At 45.0% G+C, this 14,402-nt stretch overlaps 1 protein-coding gene across 1 annotated transcript; it reads left to right on the forward strand.

Moving 5' to 3' along the window:
• Positions 1–190: 190 nt before the first annotated feature.
• ACBD6 (acyl-CoA binding domain containing 6) lies at positions 191–14,064 on the forward strand. Its single transcript, XM_078857831.1, has 8 exons — positions 191–390; positions 2,179–2,243; positions 3,784–3,880; positions 4,736–4,815; positions 5,728–5,833; positions 6,744–6,833; positions 9,124–9,154; positions 9,725–14,064. The coding sequence occupies exons 1-8, from the start codon at positions 256–258 to the stop codon at positions 9,865–9,867; spliced, it is 747 nt and encodes a 248-aa protein (XP_078713957.1). The 5' UTR covers positions 191–255; the 3' UTR covers positions 9,868–14,064.
• Positions 14,065–14,402: the final 338 nt, after the last annotated feature.

The following is a 14,402-nucleotide window of genomic DNA, read 5'->3' on the forward strand; positions in this document are numbered from 1 at the left end:
CCCCCAATTTCAACTCACCCCCTTTAATTTCAACTCACCCCCCAATTTCAACTCACCCCCTTGAATTCCGGCTTAGGCGACGATCCCGGCGAGGAAGAGGCCCCCACCCCCCATCCCCCTCCCCAGCTCGCGACAGCTTTGCTGCGACACCTCGTTTTACGACACACCCTAGTTTCACATCGCATCATTTGGCGCCCCCCGCTGCTTTACGGCAAGGTGGCTAGGTGGGTGGGGGCGGTTTGGCGACGTTTCGCGATGGCAGACGCTGGCGAGCCCGGCATCTCCGCGTCGCTCCGCTCCCGCTTCGATGGGGCCGCATCCCGAGTCTCCGTGCTGGCGTCCAGCCTGCCCAGGGACGCGCTGCTGCAGCTGTACGCGCGGTACAAGCAGGTGAGCGCCGTCGTCCTCCGCCGAGCGCCGCTGCGATGCAACGCAGGTCGCCGAGTCGGGGGGAGATAGGCCCGCGTTTCCTAGTTTCTTGGCCGCAGCCTGTAGCCTAGGCCCCCCGCTGAGGGGAGGAGGGGGGGAGATAGGCCCGCGTTTCCTAGTTTCTTGGCCGCAGCCTGTAGCCTAGGTCCCCCGCTGAGGGGAGGCCGCGACGGGCTAGGGTCGGGGTTCGAGTGAGAGGGGACCCGATGAGGTGGGGGGCTCAGGCGTAGCTGCCTCGACTGGTGAAAGGCAGCGGAGGTGGGTGGCACAGTGGGGAGCGCAAGGGTGGTGCGTGTGTGCCAGTCATCTCGTTGACCCACGGCCACCCACACCTCTGGGCTGCGAGGTGCACCGAGCCTGGCACGAGCGCCGTGACGAATAGCGGCCGATTTTGTGAAGTTAAATCACAATCAGAATGTTTATTTAATACTGGAGGCATCGGATGAGCTATGAAGCAATTCCCCCCCCCCCCCGCGGATGTCCAGTAGGGGCAGGTCAGAACGTTCCAACATCAAAAAAATACAAAAACACGAGTCCAAAGTATAGGAATGGTAAACAAGTCACTTAATATTATACAAATAAAACTAAGCTATTTTTCTTAAATTACCAGGTAAAGCCCACTGCTACTCGCTTCTTATTCAGAAGCGACCTGGCCACAAATGATAGCTCAACGAAGTGGCTTATGTGAAATAATACTAGAGCGTTAGTCATTGTGGGGTATATAGGATGTCGTACGATATAAGGTTGACGTGACTTTTACCGAAAGAACCAAATAGCATAATCGTGTCGTTTTCAAAATATAATTATTGTTGCTCATGTTATCTCATCTGCTGACAAACAAAAACAAAACCGAGCATTTAAACTTGTAAATAGCTATGCATCTTTAAATGTGTGCTTTGAAAAATGTGGGTGTTTTTTTTCTGAATAATTAACGGCATAGGCTATTCTTGCGCATGGTTGGAGCCATTCAGTACTGTCATTTGTGGCCAGGTCGCTTGTGAAAATGAGCTGTATAACGTAGTGGACCTTAACTTGTAAATATTCTGGAGCTAAATGCTACTTTATCGAGGCCTGCTGGCCACGAGAGGGCTTCACGAGAGAGAGAGAGTGTAGATTTGCTATTCCCCCGTTGAAGGAATAGCAGACCAAAGTACAGGGGATTCTTATATGGTCCATAGTTTGGGCTGCAAGGCCAAAATCGCATTACTGTGGCTTGTGTTTAATGTATCTCTATGGGTCTCAATGTGTCTATTGGTTTACTCTTTGGTCCATAGTTTTTTCCACAGTCGCACTCCTAATTTTATAACGGAATAGTTACATAAAACGTAATTTTAGCATTATGTATGTGATGGATACAATGTGCATTATAAACGTTATGTAGAAAGCTATTATTTGTGAGGCTTAAGGTAGGGTTATATTGAGTGAACTACAGCAAAGCACAAAACAAGAAGATACAAATGTAACCTATAATTACAAAATTAATGGGAAATCAATATTAATGGGAAACTGATATTGGGATGATCGCGATATTGTGAGATTTGATATTGTATCGTCAAAAAATTATATTACGACAACGCCTGTAAATCACCAAGTCACTGTTCACAGTTGGTATATTCTTAGTCTGAGTAAACAAGAGTGTTTGGAAATCAGTAGGACATATTGGAATATTAATCTTGTATGTGGTGTGCGCCCTGCAGGAGTGTTGTATGATATTAATGTAGCACTCTCCTCTTGCGTGCGTGTCACCAGGCTTCCATTGGCAAATGCAACACAACTAAGCCAGGCTTGTTTGACTTTGAAGGCAAGCAAAAATGGTAAGCTTCTCACTTTATTTATGAGTTGCTGTGTGCCGGGTGATAGATTTATCCATTCATTACTTGACTTGTTCGCCTGCATCCAGAGCAGTAATACAATTGTGTTGATTGCGTAATGATGCATCGATTCATCAGCTCGTAATACCTACATTACATGTGTAAGAATGTTTTTTAATTAATATGATTTATATAGTAAATAATGGGTTCACATGGCCTCTACAGCCACAATTGTCCGATGTATTCACCACAATATCAACATAATTGATTCTTGAATAGAATTGTGACGTAGAATATTAACAGTTCATTGAATCGATGGGGGGATGCATGTACACCTGTAGTGTGGTGAGATGTTAACTACCTCGCCTGGTATACAGGAGGACATGGGTTCAAGCCTGAACCTGACACTGGTATATTTGGAGTTTGCATGTTCTCCCCGTGATCGCGTGAATTTTTCCATCCACATTTTGAGTATTTGGCTGCTGTACATTTCCACATGATAAGCCACTTCTTTGATCTATCATTTGTGGCCAGGTCGCTTCTGAAAAAGAGCTATATAGCTCAGTGGGCCTTACCTGGTAATATAAAAAAGATTTTATTAGTTTTAGTAAAAACATTTTATATTACAGAGCTCTGGAGGTTTCATCGAACATTTTTAGTTACACGGATACATTGTCCGCAAGTATCTGCGCAGCTGTTTGTGGAGAATCTGCAGACATCGAATGATGATATTTCAATGATGTCAGCAGGTGTCGCACAAGTGCACAACCACTGCAGTAATTGTGAAGCATCATAAGACGAATGTGTTCAGTCATGGTCAGGGCATGCATGAAGGTGTCCGCTCTGAGTGGGCAAGCAGTACCTTGAGGGAAATTCGAATGGCCCACGACAAAACTGCTTACAGATTAACTTTAATAGGTTATATCCAAGACTAGACACCACTCTGTTACATTCTATAATTGGTGTTTTGCTGCATGTCATTTTCACCGTGTATATTTCAGCTTTCGGTGGAGAACAAGGCTGAAACTCAGTCGGTGTTTGGAACCATGTGTAAATAGCCACGAGGAACAGTGATGCAAAAGCTGTTGGCTTAGATACTGATCCTATCAGAGATTGTGCAGACTGCTGATTGTGCCACCCTAAGGGTGGCGAGATGTTAACTACCTCGTCTGGAATGCTGGACGGCTTCGGTTGGATCCCGACCCTGACGCCTGCATATTTGGAGTTTGCATGTTCTCCCCGTGCTTGTGCATATTTTTCTCCGAGTCCTCCAGTTTTTCTCTCCACGTGTAGTAATATACGTTTAGAGAATTTGTCTGCTATAAATGTCTACGTTATTAGCTACTTGGTTGAACTGTAATTTGTGGTCAGGTCACTTCTGAAAAAGAGCTACATGGCTCAATAAAACAAGTTTAGTTATTGTTTAATAGATTCTAGCAACATTTTAGCACTTATTTTGGGTGAAGAAACAATCCATGCTGTTTGCATATGAATGAACCTTAGTGTGTGCACATTTATGTACCTGTGTGTTGTTGTGTTTTAGGGAGGCATGGAATGCACTGGGAGCCATGTCAAAAGAGCAGGCTATGACTGAATATCTCGCTCTAGTCAATAAACTGGATCCCCAGTGGTCGGAGCAGGTGAGTAAGCTTGTATGTGTGCTCTAGCCTAGAATATGGTATATGTTGCATGGCATACGTGTATTCGTATTTGTCTGCACATTCAAAAATGATGTTGAAATATAACAGAAATCAACTGTGTGTGTGTGTGGCCATCTGGCCCTTATTGTCACAAGCTGTCATGTTAATCAATTGTGTCTATGGTGGTCTAATTGTCAATTACAATTGTTACCACAGTCAGTTGTTTAAAGCCCCTTCTATAAATGAGCTACAGTGTGCATCTTGTGTCATATCTGTGCTCGCACATACTGGCTACTAGTTTTAGTCAGCTACGCGTAGCAATGCAATGTATATCGCGTGACCAGTAATTTAATGAGGCACCTGCAGTGTACGTGGAGGACAGAAGTTAACTAACAATGACATTTTAAAGTGATAAAAAAATCACCAAAAATAAATAGCCTTATAATTACGTCTTAATAGCATGAAACCTTGACTCTCTTTTCAAACTTGCTTAGATAAGACTGGCTGATGGGTGGGCTCAGAGATGGGCAATTTTTGTAAAAAAGCAAGAATAGTAAATAAGGGCTCAGGGAGTCAACTTTTTCAAGGGCGACCTGGATAGATAGGCTTTCAGAGTACAGGCGTTAAGCCTATTGGCTGTCTTTTAAATGGAATAGGATCATCATTTTCTCTTTTTCCTGTCTATGAAGTGACTGGGCCTGTCGAATAAGCGTGGAATTACCACCACTGGCACAGGTCGTAGACACACATGAAGTGCCTCCTCCGCCACATGAACTCGAGTGGGGAAACTGCTGACTCGTGTGACTCACATGAATGCTGCTGACCTTGGATGCGTGCCTCTCTCACCCCGCACAGGTGAATTTGGAAGGGAACCGCAAAGTCACCTCGGGTTTTGGCCCCGTTATGAGCTCACTCTACAAGGAGGAGATCATCAGGTGGGTGTTGATGGTAGACGGCGGTGGGAACTGCCTTTGAGGGAGCGGTCGTGTCGTAGTTCGTGAGCCGTTTTACAATTCTGTCGTCCCATGTTCATTCCTAGCACTTTGACACCAACGGCAAAGTAGGCATTCGAACCTGGCCTGTGGCTCACCTGGGTTGACGCAAACTAAAATGTATAATATTATGTTCACTAATGTGAATTAGAGCGCTAGCAGTGAGGCAGAAGCTGCTTTGTCTGGGTGGTGCTGGTCAGACCTCCCCTTTGGTGTTATTTGCTGACCTATATAGGTGCTGTAAAACAAGGAAAAGCAAGCAAATGAGCTATAAGACTACACTGAAAATCTTAAGAACATGCGTGTTCAGTACAGCTTCTTATGCCTGCGAGACTTGGACGTAAAAGAGACTGACAGAGGTAAGATATTGGCACTCGGAATGTATTGCGACAGAAGGATACTTAATCTAAGCTGAACCCAAAGAGTGACCAATGTAGAAGTAAAAAATGGTTGTGCATAGAAGAAGACCTGATGATGCAGGCAGTGATGAGAAGGAAACTGGCACTATTTGCACACACGTGTAGGATGGACAACAACAGGAACACTGAAAGTGTCGTTCGGAAAAATGGAAGGAACAGGAAAGGGAGGAAGACCTAATAGAGAATGGCTTCTTGATGACGACATGACAGATTGGTGCCAGAAAGATGTGGCACTGCTTGAGCATATTGGCACAAGACAGAGGAAAGTGGAAACAAATGACGACATGTGCAGTGGACATCAACGGGCTATCTGCCCATGGATTGTGATGATGGAAACAGCATGTGCCCCCACCAGTTGGTATGACCATTATTTTTTTTATGAAGAAATCCCTCGTGAAAGCTCATTGTGTGGTTCTGATTGTATAAACGTGTGCAGGGAGGAGGACAAGACTGTGTTTGATCATTGCAAAGATAATGAGGTGAACCGACTGGCAGCAGCCCTCAAGCAAGATGCCTTTGACATAAACCAGCGAGATGAGGAGGTACCTGTGTGTGTGTGTGCACCTCTGATTAGCACAGTTGGCTACGTTCGGTGTGAACGAAGTTCTACATACATACACGTAATAATGATACACCTATACAGAATACAGGCTTGTGTAATTGTGTGTGCGAGCTGTGTTTGTGTGTGGTAGCTCACTACGATAAGATCCTCATGATTTTAGTGGCAACAGCTATATTTGAAGCATTGCTTAGGACCAAATCACCCGGAATGTGCAGATCTGAGAAGCTGAGCAGAGTTTGAGCCTGGATAATGCTTGAATGGGCAAACACCTTTGCATAACAGACTGTTATCGATTGATGAAATTCGTGGTGGGAAGCGAGAGGGCAGAGCAGCGAAATGCATTGTTGTACTGCCCTCCTATGCTCCCATGTCTGCTCCCGGCCTTCACCGACCTGTACCTACCATCATGGTGAAGTACAACGTGTTGTGGTTCTCATACAGCGGCGGATTGACAGGAGGGTACATGTCCATTTGAAGCATTGTCAGTTGGTTAATTTGCCCCGCTGTACAGTGTGCTTTGTTAAACTAGTACTCAAATGTGGCTTCTGTGGGACTGGCTGCACCAGCCACTCGTACATTGCTGGCCTGTAATCAATAACACCCTTTATAGCCAGATAAGGATCCATGAAGAAATTACGTGCTTTAAAAAAATTGTGAAATTCAACATGAGCATTGTGTTGACCACACCACCCCAATCGTGAGCCATGCTAGTGCTTACTAACTGCACTTGAATCCGTGTATGAGCTATAAGGGATAATAATTTTCTCTCTATGTGCGTGCTTTATCATATTTAATGTGCACGGCATGAGGAGGGCATTCATTTCGCAGTGGATTGACAAAGGGCCATAAGTTAGTCATCGTCTGTGTGTGTGTAACTTGCGTTTGTGCAGGGACGCACACTGCTCCACTGGGCCTGTGATCGCGGGCACCTTGAGACGGTGGAACTTCTGTTGAAGCGTGGCGCAAATGTCAACTCGCAGGTATTACCGGCCGATGTGCACATGTTGGGGTGGTTGGTGGAGCAGCTATGTTGGCTATGTTGGCAGTATGGCAAGTGTGGGCTAGGTTCCATTTGTCCCATCTGTGTGGGATCGAGTGTTGCCCCCTTGCACAGGGGTGGGTTTTCTCCCAGTGCCCTGGTTTCTCCCCTCGTGTATTACAACTCACCATGATTAATTGGCTGAAAACATTTTAACGTGCGCCTCCGTGTTTGCGCATTGTGCAGTGTTGTGTGATGCACGATATAAAAACTCAACATTTTTATTGATGTATGCCAGTGTGGTAGGTGGATGTATGCCAGTGTGTTTGTATATTAACGATCTGTGTGTGGCATCCTAAACTGATCTTGGCCACTATTCGGTTGACTAAACCTTAAATAAGTACTTGGTACAGCATGTGAGCATCATAACTGGGGATATCTGCAGTGAGGTATGGTGTTGGCTACACCACCCCACCACCTTGTGTGTCATTCCAGTCTTAATGGGTGCTCACTAACAACACGTGCCCCTGTGGTGTACAAGGATAAACGGTGGATCCTTGCAATTCTGCTGTTGTGTTCATCATGATAAGTGAATGGTGGAGCTGGCTGCATATATTTGTTTGGCAGGTTGATGGCGTAATTAATTTTGGTTATTGTTGGTGTTGGTGTAATTTTATGTGGTAGCACAGATGAAATATCCCGCTAAAAAGTACAACATTTAGTGAAGTGAGCGCCGTGGTGGCGAGATGTTAACTACCTTGCCTGGTCTACAAGAGGTCGTGGGTTCGATCCCGACTGACACCTGTATATTTGGAGTTTGCATGTTCTCCCTGTGGTCTCATGGATTTTTCTCCAGGTCCTCCAGTTTTTCCCTCCACATTTATAAACATGCATTTAGAGTATTTGGCTGCTATACATTTCCACATGATAAACCACTTGTTGGGCTATCATTTGTGGCCCAGGTCGCTTCTGAAAAAGAGCTATATAGCTCAGTGACCCTTACCTGCTAAAATCAAAAGAATAACTAGTTAATACCACTGGTGCCTACACCAATTACCAGTCCTGGTGGTGCACACCTGTAAACCAGTAAGGCTGGTGGATGAATACAATACAATTTGTCTAAAATGCAGCCACATCTCAAGACACTGCACGGACTCGTGGCCATATGTATTATGTAGTGAAACGTAGACAAAGACTGAGATCCCCTGTATAGCCTCAACAGACTGTTGGGGCAAGTGCTGTTAGCAAGCATCTATGAATGCTGGCACGGTACACTAGGAGGTAGGTGGCCAGCACCGCGCCTTTGACCGCCTTTGTCTCCCAGTGGTAATGATTTTTATACACGGCATCAGGTTCTCATTTGAGGCTGAGTCGACCTATGGGAGGCCCAGGAGCGATTACAATCATCGTCACTGGTGTTGGCCATGAGTGGGAATCGAACTCAGATCACCGGGTTCACAGGACAGCGCACTAACTGCTACACCTAAATGGAGATTTACACACACACACCATTGATTGCTGTAAAACTCCCAACTTGTAGAGATGCGAGGTGGCCAGGAGATGGCAGTACATCAAGCGGATGGATTTGTGACCCATTTATGGATGTTTTTTGTCTGCTTTGGATGCATAATTTTTCTCCTAGTACTGTGGTATCCTGAAGATTATTTTTTAAAATGAAAAATAAGTTGCCCAACACCCAAGTGCTGACCCCCTCTCGAGAGATATTGAGGCTTTCCTGAGTAGAACTGCTTTTTGTGTTGAGTTGGTTGTTCTCCCTCTGCACCTACGATTAGCACGGCTGGCGATATACGGTGTGCAAGAAGTTCAACATACATACGTCAATAAACCATTACTGGGCATGCGGCAAATTGCTATGCTCACAATTCGATGAATCGTGTTGATTGAGGATCACATTGTGATTCAATAATTATTTTATTAGCTGTGGTGGGGTATCGAAAGCCTCTTTTGGATGCAGGGTTTACATGAACCAGTTGCGTCATGGAATCAGAAATAATTGATATTTACACGCACGATGCCTCTGTTCTTATAATAAATATCATTTGTGAATTGATGCATTGCTAATTATTGCTTGATCACATTACCATCATGTGTTTGTTCATCCAGTCTAGCTCTGAAAATAATGTATAATAATGGACATTTGACATGGAGCGGAAACTCTATCGAGCCTTGTAGTATTGACTGAGAGGCATATTGAAATGACCGCAGTGTTTGTCTTGTTTGGAAGCAGGTTGTGGATGTTTAATGGCCTAAACCTGTGTGATTTGTGGCAGGATGATGAGGGACAGACAGCTCTGCATTATGGTGAGTTGCCACACATGGATAGAGACATACATCTACACACACCTACCTGGCACGCATGCACACTCACACTGCATTTACTGGATAATGCACCCTCGAGCACATTTGTATCCACTGATACGTCATTTCCCTGAAATTGTAAGGTTCCCAGATAAAAATTCTTATCTGGCTTGATTCAGCCCATCATCATTCTGGGGGTCGATAAAAACGAACACCACCTTGTCGGAAAGGCTTCATAGAGTCACCGGCTCCATCTACAGTAATGGAAAACGTCCACCACTGGCTTCCTGCTGTTAAGCGAGATGAGTATTGAGTGGGGAAACACGTTTATTTTTGATGACACGTAATTAACCTTACACTTGCGTATGCATTTCATGTCGTGTTAGTACCGCGCACTTTGAGCTGTGCACATTTTCGGTGCACACTCGAACCCTTCTGTCTCCCATTTCTTTCGCTTGCACACACACAGCAGCCACCTGTAGATTCCTCGAGCCTCATGCTGTACCTGAACATGCGTCAGCTAACGACATGCCCCTATGCCTCCTTCCCTGCCCCCTTGCTCAATGGGACAAGCGTGTGGCTGCGACTTCCCAGCCACCGTTCGTCTCCTCCTGGCATTTGGTGCTGACCCATCGATCCCCGACTCGGAGGGGACGCTACCCTCCCAGCTGGCCGACACCGCGCAAACCGCACAGGCCCTCACGCAGACAGGATAGCACTGTCCACACTCGCTCACTGCAGGCTCCCTCAACACGGTAATCAACGCTACTCTTTTCGCACCACAGACGTGCTCGCTTTGGATGGCAGATGCCTGATTGGGCTGGCACCATTCGCGTGTTCACGCAGACTCCCACCAGCACCACAGGCCATGTTTGTAAGACCAGTTTTGAGTAGGTTGAGCGTGGATACTGCTGTCATCCTTCGTTTAATTTGTATCCTTTATCCACCCTTGATTAGACCTAGTTTATAAGTGTAGAGAGTTGATGGTCCTCAGCCTGGTCACCAATGGTCACTTAATTTGGAATATTTCAGTTTTGATTAATATAAACATCACCGGTACGGCAAAGCACTCTTGCGAGCCATACAGCATTGCAACTTGTGACTTGGCAGGAAGATTCGTGATGTCACGTTCCAGTGCCATTCTCGGACAGTATGTAATGTTGCACTGCTCGCTGTGAGAGTTTTTGAAAGGTTATTGCTTTTCTCAAGAGCACAATGGCTGTAAACATCAAACGGAATTCATGGGAGAGAAAGAACCTCGGCATCGGTGGCTGGGCTTGTCACCTGCTCCGTAACCAAAGTGGTTTCAAGTTCCATTTAGTCTAGTTTATTAGTCTCTTGTTATGTTTCATTTTTTTTTATCGAAGCTGTTCTGAATTTGAAACTATTACAAGTGCGCAGCGCATTACCCACCTGCAGCCACCAAGGAGGTGGGGTTTGTTTTTTCCAGTCATACAACTTAAAACAAAGATACCCCGTATAGCCTAAACGGACTGTTGGGGCAAGTGCTGGTAGCGAGTAGCACCTATGAAGGCCAGAACGGCACACAAGGGGGTGGGTGGCCAGCACTGCGCCCGGCCGCCTTTGTCTCCCTAGTGGCGATATTTACGCATCGCACCAGGTACTCATTTGAGGCTGAGTCGACCTAGGAAATGCCCAGGACCAATTCAGATAATCGTCACTGGTGTCGGCCGTGAGCGAGAATGGAACTCGGTACGTCGGGTTCGTAGTGCAGCACACTAACCGCTACATTACCGCTCCCCACAATACAAACTAAACACACACATCCACATGCATATGTAAACACTTATACAAACTTTCGTATATAATTACACTCTAGGGCACAATCACGGCACAGTCACGTAAATAGTACAAAGATTAAGATCCTCCTTCTAGCCTTTAACAGAATGCTGGGATGGCGCTGTTAATAACATTCACAGCCCTTTGCCAATCCACTGCTGGATGAAAACCTCCAAAGGTCACGTCAGTCATCGGGTTTGATTGACCATACTTCACCACATTGGTCATTGCGAGTTGGTGAAGGGAGGCCTGAAACTGATGTAGATTTCACTACAAACTGACGTTAGCTGTGGCTGGGAACATGAACTCGGGCCACTGGGCTCATAGCACAGTGCATTAACCAGTGTGCCGCCGCCCCCCACAAACAATACAAAGATATACATACACACACAATACTAACGTATAGACAATAAACTTCTACACATTCATACATAAACACACATTTTAAACGTTCGCAAGTAGTTTTGCACAAGCATCGCTCCGACGCGTAAATATTCACGTGCAAAATCACACTCTCATACGATCAGTGGTCACAACGTAAATGTAGAAGTGCCGGTGTGAAACCTATTCATCCTCAACCCAATGTTTGACTGCCCTCTCCCCTCTGCGGAGACATCGTAGAATAGGAACCGTTCTGAAATGTACTGGTAGAAAGGACTGGTGTTTTGAGATGTTCCGGTATATTTCCACCACTGTTTCCGATAACATATACACTTAAACCCACATACACACAGAGTAACACGCGGTGTAGAAAAACATAAACACGCGTACAAAATAGAGGAAGGCCGTGCAAGTTTATAAACACGGCTCTGGTCCTCTTTACATGCCGACCACTTAAAACTGGTCATGGAAATGAAATGTTTGTATGTATGAAGCAGGCTTTATGCACTTACATGCATGTACACAGCAAGTCCTCGTTTGTCGCACTAGTCATATATGCGGTTCTGAAAAGTGCAGCATTTAGCGAAAACGGCATTCAGTGAAAACTATTCCCCCATAAATGGAGCGATAACATTTGGCCAGATACAATGGATGCACACACAACGCGAAAGCGGGACCAATAGCTGAGGGTATGCACCGGCGTGTTACCATATCTTTTTTCGCGTAGCGTATCACTGCACCGCTCAGCCACACAGCCTCGCATAGCCATCCACACACTTTACCAGTCACAGCGAATACTTACAAATGAGCGCTTACACACAAGTCTACTCCCCCAACCCTGTGATGTACATATATTTGAGTGGCGTATTAATATAGCTCCAATGACAGCAGGATATTGATGATTGAAAAATAAAATGTGTACTCATTCGGCCCATCATTGTTTTTGCGACTGTGACATTAATTTATTTCCTTAATTTAATTATTTTTTAATTGCATGCCGTTCACAATTCTCTTTGGAACGATTAACACAAGGTCACCAGTCCAAAGAACGTGTGGTGTATAAATGGGTACGTTATGCAAGCCGTTTTAATAAAAAAAAATACACAAGGATGAGGCACTCATGTTGTATACGATGCAGTCTTGTGTTTTTAAGACTTTCGTAATGCGTTTCTCTATTAATTTTCACATATCCATGTATGTAACTCACCGCGGGTGCAGCTCCCATTTGGAAGGTCTCAAGAGTTCAATGAAACCATCGTCACTGCGCTCGATACAATTCTAGCAATTTGGGAAGCGAAAATTGGTCATCGTCTGCTGGAGGAGAGTTGGATCACCCCTGCCATGGAAAGTGTGGAATGTCTGCCACTCACGGGAGCCACGTGTTTCTATCAGAATCGTGAATCTCTATTTATACACTGCAGAAATCCGATGAGCTGTGAAGCTCTTTCACACGTCCGATGGGGGGTCAGAAAGTCACAACAACAACATACAATACAAAAAAAAGATAGGAATGCAAATTGTAGGAAAAGTAATCGACACACTAAATAAATACGTGAAATAGATCATGTAAATTCAAATTGCAAAAGTACACCAATTCTCAAGCTTGTGCAAAGCAGCAAACAAGCTATGATGTTTCGATTTAAAGCTTTCGTGACTGCAGGGATTCATCTTCTTGGTTCTTTCGGTAAAGAACCAAGAAGAAGCTATGATGTGTCAACATCAGCATTGTGCCGGTCACACCAAAGTATAGGAAAGAAATAAATCACTAAAAATAAGTTAAACTTTATATTTATTCGACCAGCTAAAGGTCACTGAGCTTTAAGACGAAACTATGTTTTACTAAATTATATTTTACCATGTAAGGCCCACTGAGCGATATAGCTGTTTTTCAGAAGCGACCTGGTCACAAATGACAGCTCAACGAAGTGGATTATGTTTAAGTTTAATCAGCAAAATGCTCTAAACGTATGATTCTAAATGTGGAGGGGTAACACCGGAGGACCCGGAGAAAAACCAATGTGACCACGGGGAGAACATGCTAACTCCAAATATACAGCAGGCATCAGGGTCGGTATCGAACCCACGCACTCCTGTATGCCAGGCGAGGTAATTAACATCTCGCCACTGAGCACTGCCCGTCCGTCATGAACATTTGGACTTTGCACTGGCTGCATATGTTATACATCTGCTGGAACTATTCCTTGGCTCAGTGGTAGCGTGCACGTGCAAATAGGAGGAAGGGTTGGCGAATCACGCAGAGATGGAGTGTGCATGAGAAACCTACCCTGATATGAGGCAGTGCAGCAAGTAGGTTGCTAGTGTTGTACACGTGTGGGGTTTGCACAGCTAATTCTGCGCAGACGTGGGTTTTATTTAGGCATGGCCGTTTCCTACCTTGCAAAGAGTCGGACAGGAATTGGTAAAAAAAAAGAAGACTGAACAAATTAATATGATCATACTGTATGCACATTTTTCTCATTTACTGCTTACGCAATCCTATACCCAGGGTCTGTTGTATCATCCTGGGATGAGCTAAGGACAAGAGCCTGGTTATGATCTGCGGAAGGTTCTGTTCATCACTGTAAAAACCTCAGCTGGAATTTGGGGCAAATGGGAAGGCCATGACCGAAATAAAACATTTGCGAGGCCATGACTGAAATAAAACATTTGTGAAACAACTAAAACCGGTCCATTATTTATTTACGCGCGAAATAAGCCATGCGTGGTAAGGGACGGCATCTGTATGTGCACAAGCAATTCTACACAACATTACTTAACTGTTGCATGGAATTCAGCAATCTCTTCTCCTTGGACCACTGCGTGCTCTGTTTCATGCTCTTATTCAAATCAATTTTACAGATGTAATAAATGTGTTTGCGTTTAACTTCTTTCACACCAGACGTAGCCAACCGCGCTAATCGGAGGTGCGGGAGATGCTCGTGTAGCCCGTCGCAAAAATCTGTCCATCGTGCCACATCCAGTGGAGCTCAAGGCCTTTCTTCCAGCCTCTGCTGCTTCACAGCGATGCTGGTGAACAGCCGGTCATTTGCCGTTATTAAATTCAATGATG

The sequence above is a fragment of the Lampetra fluviatilis genome, chromosome 6, assembly GCF_964198595.1.
Source record: "Lampetra fluviatilis chromosome 6, kcLamFluv1.1, whole genome shotgun sequence".
Classification (NCBI taxonomy): domain Eukaryota; kingdom Metazoa; phylum Chordata; class Hyperoartia; order Petromyzontiformes; family Petromyzontidae; genus Lampetra; species Lampetra fluviatilis.

Excerpts from the sequence above, each read along its gene's own strand:
- ACBD6 (XM_078857831.1), top strand. The coding sequence starts at position 256 with ATGGCAGACGCTGGCGAGCCCGGCATCTCCGCGTCGCTCCGCTCCCGC. Across the intron at positions 391-2,178 it reads TGTACGCGCGGTACAAGCAG|GCTTCCATTGGCAAATGCAA; the intron begins GTGAGCGCCGTC and ends GCGTGTCACCAG. Across the intron at positions 5,834-6,743 it reads TAAACCAGCGAGATGAGGAG|GGACGCACACTGCTCCACTG; the intron begins GTACCTGTGTGT and ends GCGTTTGTGCAG.